We start from the raw sequence: 11,046 nt of genomic DNA, 5'->3' as shown, positions 1-11,046 counted from the left end.
TATTGTATCTGTATTCATATAGCTTCATATCTATTGTGGGCAATCAAATAAAATCGACTGAATGATTTTAACATTAAGGCTGAAATAATCCTGAGTCTACTTTGCATATAAGCATATCGCGCTTGGCATTCTTTAAACATAATCACTAGAAATGGATTTCCTTTGTGAATAAATTAAAACTGTGTTTAAGATAGTTCCTCGTGAAAATGATATGAACGAATTAAACTATCCTCTTAAGCATTAAAAAAAAGATGACAATTCAAGAGTGACTGAGCAAAGAGGCAAGAGACACTCAGGGTCCCAAGAAAACAGCTTCCTCCTGAGATCATTTGCACATCAGTGCACTCCCCCCGCCCCCCAGCCATGCAAACTCACCTTGCATTTTCAAGCTTTTACAGTGTCTTGTGAAGTCTGCTTTTACATTTAATTACGAGTTGGCACACTCCTGCCCTGTAGATCTGCATGCTACTTTCCTAGAGCTAGCACTTTTTCTCATTCATTCCACAAATTGGAAGCTTCCTATGTTTAAGACCAAACCTGAGCACTGAAATTGTCACTGTTCCCGGTGACAGATTATTACTGGAAAAACCTGAGTGCTTCAGGCCCAGCCTGGCTTAAGACTCTCAAATTCAAGGGCACAGAGGCTCTTCAGGAAAGGCAGACTTTTCAGTGAAGGTTGCCCATCCTGGCCTTCCTGGGTCAGAACCTGAAATGCCCAACGCTCTTCATCGACTTAAATTTTTAACAAATATGCTTTCCCCACTCCTCCAAGTTTCTGTAGGCCATCAGTGGGCACTACTCTCCATCTCAACTCTCTAGTCATCTATACCTCCCTCCCAGAAATCCGTGTTACTGAAGGAACAGAATCTTAGAGTTAGGATCCAACTGCTGGCTGCTGGTCTTAACTAGTTTCTGTTCAGATACATCCCGCGTCCTTTGCTCTGGAATGCTATAGACCTGACATGTCAACTCGGTAAGCCATGAAGGAGATGGGGAGAGATCACAAGATCTGGCATTGTACAGTCCAAAAGCCGACAACAGTGTCTTATCTCAAAGAGGAAGCAGGTGATTCCTTTCTCTAGGCCCTTCGTCCACAAGAGGCAATCGGTGAGCTCGAAGTTGCTGTGTTAAGGAGCAAAGGACCACCGCAAAAAGCGGCTTGGCCAAGAAGCAGAAAGGGGTCTTTGGGAAGCAGCATCACTCGTCATCGTTGTCATCGTCATCCTGGTCCTGGTAGCGAATGTAGACGACCAGCATGACAAAGCCCACGAGGATGCAGAGGGAGCCGACGACCAGGTAGGCGATGCCCAGGAAAGGGTTCTTGCCACCCATCCATGAGATGTTGCTAAAGATGATGAGCTTGTGGCCGCCGAAGGCGCGCACCGGGTAGTTGTAGGTGATGTTCACAAAATAGGCACCCCGGGGCAGGCGGGCCGAGTAGTTGCGTACAGCTTGCGGAAGGTGGGCAGCGCCGCTGTGCGCATCCACACCAGGAAGTCCTGGTTGGGATCTGGACTGAGCTTGTAAACCGGTCGGTGCCAGTTGGGCGGTGGCGCCGTGCCGCTGAAGGCCAGCTTCAGGCTGCCGTTCACCAGGGGCGGGTTGCGGAACTTGACGTGGTAGTCGGTCCACCAGGCGATGGCGGTGCGGTCGAGAGGCCCCTTGACATAGCGTTCTCCGGGTCTGCGCTGGTACCACAGAGTGAAGGAGTCGTTGAAGAGGCTGTTGGCGATGGCGCCACAGGGCGCGACGGGCAGGCCGGTGACGCTGAGCTGGTAGGGGGCGCACTCGTTGGCGGGGTGGCGCAGCGCGCTGGCCAGGCCGCTGAGCTGCACGTCGTCGCGGGACACTCCGTAGCGCCAGTTGTTCTGGTAGAAGTTGGACAGCTCGTAGTAGAGGTACACAGGGCCTGGTAAGAGCTCGGGCAACGAGAAGTGCCGGGCGCATACTCATGTAGGTCCTGGAGTTCAAACCCAGCTTCTCTCAAGTCTGTCACCCTTCACGAATTGCTTCATTTTCCTGGGCCTCCCTGTAGCTCTGTCTGCTCTTGAATGACCTTCCTTTGGTTCATAAAGGCACAAGCCACAATGCACAGCCCAGATGTTAACCATCGGCATGCAATCTATATAGCTCCTTAGGACAGAATGTATTCCCGGGTTTCATGCATGCTAGCTAGGCAGCCAGTCTTCCAGCTGGTCCACGTGTCCTGCCCTCTCCATGTGTTGAGACCTCATCTGTGTGGATAGCAGATACAAACAGTCCTGGATCTTTCTAGGTATACTGCCTCTGGAACCTTGGTTTACAGCCCCAACCAACTTGGGATATTTTGTGCTTCTGTTCATTCTTGTGTACAGTTTCCCAGTGTGATTACAATGTTGAATTGTGAAGTAGGAAACAGACAACTTTTTTTTCTTTTCCTTTTTTTTTTTTTTTTTTTTTTTTTTTTTTTTTTTTTTTTTTTTTTTTTTTTTGGTTTTACAGATAGGGTTTCTCTGTGTCTTTGGAGACTGTTTTTTGTAGCTTTTGTAGACCAGGCTGGTCTCGAACTCACCGAGATCGGCCTGCCTCTGCCTCCCGAGTGCTAGGATTAAAGGAGTGTGCTACCAACCCCCAGCTAAACAGACAAATTTCTAAGGAATTGGCTGCGCAGGGAAATATTGGTCCCCATTCATATATCTGCAAGGATTCTGAGTTACTGCTTGAATTGCCTCTGGAAACTGCAAATATTTGTGGGTCTAGAGAAGCAGAGGCAAGCAGAACTAAGAGGAGGAGGACAGTGCTGTCTACAGAGCAAGTTGTAGGTAGCCAAGGCTACCTTGTCTTTAATATGATATCCCCACCTCATCCAAATAAGTGTCCTCTGCCCTTATTTTAACCTGCAGTTACAATCTTTGGCCAGTAGGTGGGAGTCTTGTTACAGTGACTGACTGAAATGTCCAATATTCAGATTTTTGTGGAGTTCCAGGGCAGCCTTGACTGTTACACAGAGAAAAGCCAAAGTCACACACAAAGTAATGTCTCTCAAGCGCTGGATCATAGCTGTCAGAGGAAATAAAAGTCCTGGTGGCCTCCATTCTGATGCCGCAGCCCTGCTCAGCACCCAATATCCAAGTACGGTTTTGTGGGTCAAAGTGCTGCCAGCCTCCTGCGGGTCATTTTTTTCAGGTATACTCCAAATAGCCTGTGGACAAACATGGGACAATCACTATGGTGACTACAAAAACAGCATCATGGTACCCTGTCTTTTAGCCTGTTTTTCTTTCTTTCTTTCTTTCTTTCTTTCTTTCTTTTCAAGATTTATTTATTATGTATACAGTGTTCTGCCTACGTGCCAGAAGAGGGCACCAGATTGAATTGTAGATGACTGTGAGCCACCATGTGGTTGCTGGGAATTGAACACAGGATCCCTGGAAGAGCAGTCAGTGCTCTTAACCTCTGAACCATCTCTCCAGCCCCATAGCGTGTTTTTCAAATATTGTTTTCATTAGTTTTGTATGGAGTGCTTCCTAGTCTTACACAGGGACAGAGTTCAGTTCCACATACAACCACTTTTAACTCTAGCTCCAAGGGATCAGCTGTCCTTTTCTGGCCAATATCACCTGAATGCATGTGGATACACACACACACACACACACACACACATACACACACACACAATTAACCATTAACATTTCTATTGTTTGTTTGTTTGGATTTTTTCCAACAGGGTTTGTCTGTATAACCTTGGCTGTCATGGAACTCAATCTATAGACCATGCTTGCATTGAACTCCCAGAGCTCTGTCTTCCTCTGCCTCCCAAGTGCTGGGATTACAGGGTTGCACCACCAATGCTCAGTCTGCTGCCAGTGTTCTTAACTACTGAGCCAACACTCTAACCACAACAATACAAATCTCAAGGGCAAGAGCAACAGAGATAACCAAGGAGAAAGGCTTTTTCTGCAGTGTTTGGTACCAGGAGAGCAGTGATCTCAAGGTGGCCTCAGACTTGTAGAAGTACTCTCTGTCAGAGCCCAGAGATGGCTATGCTTCATCTTGACCCAAGGTCCGAGAGTATAAAACTGTCCTTAGTCTTCCAAGGTTAAAGTCATAAGGTTCTAAGGCATGGCTACTATAGGATGTTTGATCTTAGTCTTAAATATCTTACTTAAATAACTACAGACTTGGTCTGAGGTGTGGTTACTCTTGACCCTCATGCCCCATAAGGAGAAGATGAGTCTCAGGTATGGTTATCAAATGTTTGGTGGATTAAGGTAGAAAGTGTGTTTGTTCCTTATGCATGATAAAGAAGTCTTTTGCCATGTTCCCCTTTTGGTTAGAGTACTTTAGAATGCTGAAGAATAAACTTAATAAGTCCAGTATTCATGCACTTGATTGCCCTCTTGACTCTATCCTGTGTCTCTTTTTCTTAAGGGTCTTTACCTGCCATTTCTCAATCTATTCTCCCCCTCAGGTATGAACCTGACAAGTTGGCTGGATCTCACTGAAGCCTAACATGGATTGATTATAACAACTGTGCAATTCAGAAACACAGGTAAATGCAAAAACTTAAACACTAATTTGCAGTGTTGGAACTTACAGCTCTGGGGATGCTAGGAAAGCAGACACTCTACTGCCAAACCATCCCCCTAGCTCACATTTTCAGGTAGGGCCTCACTAAGTTGCTCAGGCTGGCCTTGAACCTGGGATTCTCTTACTTCAGCCTCCTGTGAAGCTGGGATCCAGCTAGGGGTTTTGTTTGTGTGTGTGCTTTTTCTCTTAATACTGTTCGACATGATGTGCTGTGGAGGCCTGAGATCAACCTACAGATGTTTTCCTTTCCACCCACGAGGGTTCTGATGGTGAAGTCTGTCATCAAGCGTGGCATTAGATGCTTTAACCTGCTGAGCCAGCTCTCCAGCCCTGTAGTTTTGTCTTAGGATGAGTATTTTGCACACATGCATGACTGAACCTCATATTGCAGTGCCAATGGAGGTCATCAGAGGTGTTTGGATGTCCTGGAACTGGAGTTGGATCCCCTGGTACAGGTTGTGAATCTGGAAACTGGGACCTCTGCAAGAGCAACAAGTGCCTACCATCTCCAGCCTCCTTACTCCCAAAGTTCAGTTTGCTTGTTGGAGATAGGGTCTCTCTGCTGCCTTGGCAGGCTTGGAATTGTTATGCCAAGTTTGTGAGACCTCAAAAAGAGACCACCAAAGAGCTGACTCACTGATGCAAATGCATGCCTCAGTTGTGACGGAACTGTTTAAAGGAAACAACAGCAAGAAGGGTGGTATGTGCCTTGGCTGTTCGGGGATTGGTTAAGAGTAGGTGACATGGGCCAGGTGGTGGTGGCAGCAGCCTTGGCTGGTGTAGAATTCTTAGAAATCTACCTGCCTCTGCCTTCCATGTGTTGGGATCAAACATGTTCCCAACCACTCTGGGCTCCTTACTCACAATCTTGAGTGTCTTTAGACATGAATAAATAAAAAACCACAGGACACTCCTAGTTGTATTCTCATCTACAGATGCAGATAGAATGGTGTGGAAAGCATCTCCAGTGGGTAAATAACAGACTCAGAACTCCTAAATGCCAGCTGAGACTGGTTTCATTTAAAAGAACAAGAGAGGGCTCAGAGGTTGGAGCACTGGCTGTTATTCCAGAGGTCCTGAGTTCAATTCCCAACCACCACTGAGTGCCTCACAACTATCTATAAAAGCTTTGGTGCCCTCATCTGGTGTGCAGACATACATGCAGGCAGAATACTGTGTGCATAATAAATAAATATTTATAAAAATAAAGCAAAAGCCTAGCATTGGTTGCCCACACCTTTTTAATCCCAGCACTCAGGAGGCAGAGGCAGGTCACTGTAAGTTAGAGACCAGCCTGGTCTACAAGAGCTAGTTCCAGACAGCCTCCTAAGACACAGAGAAACTCTACCTCAAGAAAAAAACAGCAAAAGAACAGGAAGTAATGACAAACTCTCCATGCTTGCAATGCCAGGTTTCAGGAAGCTGGGGCAGGAGGATGGAAAGTTTGAACTACCTGAGGAGTCTAATCCCCAGCTAGCATCCTGCAGAAGTACTGGTCTCAAATATTACAAGCAATTCTATGAGTGCAATAGTTCTCCTTTTGCTACACACTTTATATTATTTTATTTTTATTATTTACATATGTTCCTGTCTAGGGATGTGAGGTGGAGTCATGACCATCAAGGCCAGGAAAGGGAGTTGGATCCTGGAAGCTAGAATTACAGGTGAATGTGGCCACCTGACAGGGATGCTGGGAATTGAACTCAGGCCCTCTGTAAGATCACCGAGTGCTTTTAACTGTTGATCTGTCTCTTCAGCATCATTTATCCAATGTTTAATGCATCTCAATCATTTAGAATTTCTACCCCCAAATCTGAGGCCAGCATTCCTGAATCCCCTTTTCTCCTCCAAGAAATTGGGGTCCATCTCTCACCACAGGACTCGAGGTTTGCAGCTTGGATGTTTCAGCGTCCAGCACAGCATCCAGACACCTGTGTCCTCCAGAGCATTGTTGGTCACATAAAGCTCACTCAGGGTCTGGTTGGTTCCCAGAATGGAAGAAAGGTCCTCACCTGCTTTGGCTGTGAGGCCACAGCTGTCCAGCCTGCAGAGGACAAGCTAAGGTGGGTGAGGTGGTCTTTTCAGGGAGTTGAGGTGAGGATTTTACCTTAGGTGACAGGGTTTAAAGGAAACTGTCATGAGCCCATCCAGTGGTTGCTGGACAACTTCCTTAGTGAGTGGTATAGCCCTCAGCAAATAGTGTTCCTGTCATGTTCGCACAGGTAATCCTAATTAGCTTCACTTGGTGGCCAAAGGCAGCTTAATCTCTGAGTTCAAGGCTACATAATCTACAATGCTAAATTCTAAATCAGCCCAGGTTACACAGAATAAGTAAACATTTGGGAGGCAGAGACTTGTTATAAAAATGTGAGTTGTTATAGACTGGATCTCCTTTGTGGTTTGAAGGCAAGGATCAATGATTTCCTTCTGTTGTTACATTGTTCCTCATTTTAGTCTGGAGCCACATTTGGTCTGGAAGAGTAGAGTTAGGGAGCCCCCTGACCTCAGGGCTTCTCTGTCCCCAGGGAACACTTCTCTAAACAGTGAGTCCAGTGCCTGAAGCTTGATAAGGTTGTGGGTTTGGAAGGACAGACATGATGGCTCACACTGTAATCCCAGCAGAGGAAGGCTGATTTCTGAGTTCTAAGATAGCCAGGGATACATACAGGAAACCCTGTCTGGGGATAAGGGGTAGGGCATATGTAGATAGAGACAGAGCAGCACTGTTGTGAAGCAGGGTGAGTCTGAGAGTGTAGCCAGTATAATAACAGATAATAGAAACCTAATATCCCAATAGCAAGAGCTGGAGAGATGGCTAAGTGGTTAAGACTGCTCTTCGAGGAGCCAAGTTTGGTTCCCAAGTTTGGTTTAGTTGGTTCACAACATCCTGTAACTGATACTCCTGGGCATCTGATGCCATTTTCTGGCCTCTGTGGACACTGCAAGCCCAGATGCACATACTCATAGATGAAAAGAAAATGCCCAAATTAATACATGCCATATTCTACAACCAGTTTCTAAACACCCCCAAGGTTTGTCACCTGTGTGTGTATGTATGTGTATGTGTGTCTAATGGGGGGTTGATTTTTGCATGATTCTCCACTCATGTGGGGAGTTATGGCAGCATGGTGGCAGGAGCAGGAACTTGAGATACCACATTTTCTTTTTTTGTTGTTGTTTTTTGTTTTTTTGAGACAGGGTTTTTCTTTGTAAGATTTGGTGCCTGTCCTGAAGCTTGCTGTGTAGACCAGGCTGGCATGGAAATCACAGAGATCCTCCTCCCTCTGCTTCTCGAGTCCTGGGATTAAAGGCTCAAGCCATCACTCCCTGGCTCAGTTATGTTTATGTGTTTCCTGCTTTTAGAATGAAAATAGCCATCTTTGTTTTCTGTTCTGTTTTTTGAAGTAGCATCTCCCATAACCCACGCTGGCCTAATAGTAGTTATAAAGCTGAGGCTGGCCTTAAAATTTCTACTTAAGCAGCCAGTATGTAGTGGTGCATGACTCCATTAGCATCCCCACGCTACTCCTATCCTCCTCCTCCTAAGCAAAACACTCAGGTCTGCAGGCCATGGTACCTTAGGTACCCCAACAGCCATAGACCCCTGCCTCCTGAGTCCTTGAAGCTCAGGTCCAGTTCTCGGAGGCAAGTGTTGACTTGGAGCCCACAGGCAATCCCTGCACATGCATCTAAGCCCAGCTGGCAAATGCCCAACCTAGAGGAAGGGATGACCAAGGTGAGTTTGTCCCATGCCTTTATGTTAGGTCACCAGGGCTGGGCTTAAATGCCAAATTTGTATGCTGGGTGCAGGGGTATGGCCTTTCCTACCTTTTAGAGAGACAAGGGAAGAAGGCAGAGAGGAAGACAGGACTGAAGGCAAGGGCCAGGCAGCTCACAATTGGCTGCAACTCCAGTCCTAGGCAATCTAAACTTGTCTTCTGTACTCTGTGGGTACCAGGCATGAGCTTTGTCAAAAGCATATATGCAGGCATAAAGCCACATTTGTCAAATTTTTTAATTTAAAAAAAGAAGAAAGGGGCATTGCTGTGGTGGTGCACACATTTAACCCCAGCACTCAGGAGGCAGAGGGAGGGGGATAGCTCAGAGTTCAAGGCCAGTCTGGTCAACAGAGCAAGTTGCAGGTCATCCAGGGCTGTTACACAGAGAATCCTTGATGGTTATTTGTTGCAGGAGCCAGTTGTGGTTAGTATATCCCAGGGCCAGTAGGGCTGGGCTATATAAAAGCAGCTAGCAGAGCAAGCCCCAGGGAACCAACAAGTAAGCAGCAAATTTCTGTGTTTTTTTTTTTTTCTGCTTCAGGCTTCTGCCTTGGTTTCCTTCAGTGAAGAGCTATATAACCTGTAAGATAAAATAAATTCTTGCTTCCCGAAGTCGCCTTTGGTCATGCTGTTTATCGCAGTAACAGAAAGCCAAATAGAACAGAAGGTACACTTTGGTCAGTGGTATTTGTTCTAAGACCTGAAAGTTTAACCAATCTTCCCCCAGAATTTATTTGTGTGTGTGTGTGTGTGTGTGTGTGTGTGTGTGTGTGTGTGTGTGTGTGTGTGGTGTGTATGTGTATATGTAAATGTATGTATATATACATATGTATGTATGTATATATACAGTGTTCTGCTGGCATGTATGCCTGCAGGCCAGAAGAGGGCACAAGATCCCATTATAAATGGTTGTGAGCCATCATGTGGTCACTGGGAATTGAACTCAGGACCTCTGGGAAAGCATCCAGTGCTCTCAACCACAGAGTCATCTCTCCAGCACCTCCCTGGAAACTAAATGTGCAGCAGAACAGAAGAGCCATTTCAATGGTGCCAGTGATGTGTATGTAAAGGCCCTTTGGCAGGAAAACTTGACAACAAGATTCTGTAGCTAGGGCTGGTGAGGGAATGGGAGGGCCCATGGCCTCCATGGACAGAGAAGACAGGTCAAGCATGCTGAATCAGGAACTTCACTCACCAGAGGGCCTGCAGTTTGCAGTCTGGGTGCCTGAGGCCCTCACATAGCAGAAGCACCAGGACCACCAAGGTCATTCAGGCCCAGATCCAGCTCAGTCAGGGTCTGGTTCATGCTGTGGCTGGTGGCCAGGTCTTCACAGGCAGCCTGGCTGAGGTGGCAGATCTTAAGCTTGTGTAAAAGCTAACCAGTAAGCCTGATGGTGGGATTTCCTAGGGACATGGTATCTATCCTCTGCCCCTGTATTCAGAGTTCAGTGTTCTCAGGAAGCTATGTGGTACACACCTGTGACACCCACCAGCACATGGTAGACAGAGGCTGGAGGATGTTCCATTAGACTTGCCTGGGTGTATAGTGAGGCTCTGGCTCAAAAAGCCAAGGGCTGTAGGTGTAGCTCAGGGTTCATGCCTGGTGCTTGTAAGGTCCTGGGTTTGATTCCCAGGACACACCCACCCACAAAAGAAAGCAAGTAGGACACAAAAGCAACAAACAGTTCAAGGCCTGGCAGTGGTGGTGCACACCTTTGATCCCAGCACTCAGGAGATAGAGACAAGCAGATTTCTGTGTGTACAAGGCCATCCTATTATACAGAGTGAATTCCAGAATATCCAGAGCTACACAGAGAAACCCTATCTAAAAAATAAACAAATGAACAAACAAAAAGACCTGTCCAAGGTGCCAATATGATGTTACACTATTTGATTACATAAATATATACAGGATTTTCAAATTGCACTTACAGGATTTTCAAATTGCACTTAAAAATTATTTTGTGTGTGTTGGCCATGGTGGGGCACACCTTTAATCCTGGCACTGAGCAGGCAGAGGCAAGTGGATCTCTGTGAGTTGGAGGCCAGCCTGGTCTACATATCAAATTCCAGGTTAGTTAGAGATATACAATGAGACCCTATCTCAAAAATATTTTGTGGGCTATACCTGTGCACATGCACAGCAGCAAGTGCTCCTCAGCTGGAGCCATCCCTCCAGACCCTGTGGGTCTTTTCTAATTAATGCTAGAGCCCATCGTGGGCATTGTTCCAGGACAGCTTGGAGGAGTCTCTCCTTTCACAGTTTGGGCCCCAGGCACTAACCTCAGGTTGTCAGGTACCTTTTCCTGAGGAACCATCTCACCAGCCCCTACAGGTACTTTTTAGTAAGACTTTTTATTGGCTAAAACAAACAAGACTGGCATATGTCTCAAGCCTTTGGTCCTAGCACTTGTGGTTATACTTGTGGAGATCATGTTTTCCTTCCTGAGTAATGAATGGTTGAACTTCCTCAGAGGGTTGAACTTTGTCATCAGCCTTGATAGCCAGTGCCTTTATCTGCTGCACCACCACCTTTTTGGCCCCTGTAATCAAATCTCTCTGTCTCTGTCTCTGTCTCTGTCTCTGTCTCTCTCTCTCAATCTCTCTCTCTCTCTCTCTCTCTCTCTCTCTCTCTCTCTCTCTCTCTCTCTCTCTCTCTCTCTCTTTCTTCGAGACAGGATGTATCTGTGGCTTTGGA

General features: G+C 46.4%; 1 protein-coding gene across 1 annotated transcript; it reads right to left on the bottom strand.

Annotated features, from left to right (window-relative positions):
* Window positions 1-1,197: 1,197 nt before the first annotated feature.
* On the bottom strand, window positions 1,198-9,617 carry LOC100767107 (cell cycle control protein 50B). The gene is given in 4 exon segments (XM_035444191.1): window positions 1,198-1,445; window positions 1,448-1,948; window positions 6,501-6,613; window positions 9,544-9,617. Coding segments are annotated over 4 exon segments (936 nt in total).
* Window positions 9,618-11,046: the final 1,429 nt, after the last annotated feature.

This window comes from Cricetulus griseus, chromosome 4 (assembly GCF_003668045.3).
Source record: "Cricetulus griseus strain 17A/GY chromosome 4, alternate assembly CriGri-PICRH-1.0, whole genome shotgun sequence".
NCBI lineage: Eukaryota > Metazoa > Chordata > Mammalia > Rodentia > Cricetidae > Cricetulus > Cricetulus griseus.
The sequence above is the reverse complement of the archived record's forward strand: the minus strand, read 5'-3'. Positions and strand labels throughout refer to the sequence as shown.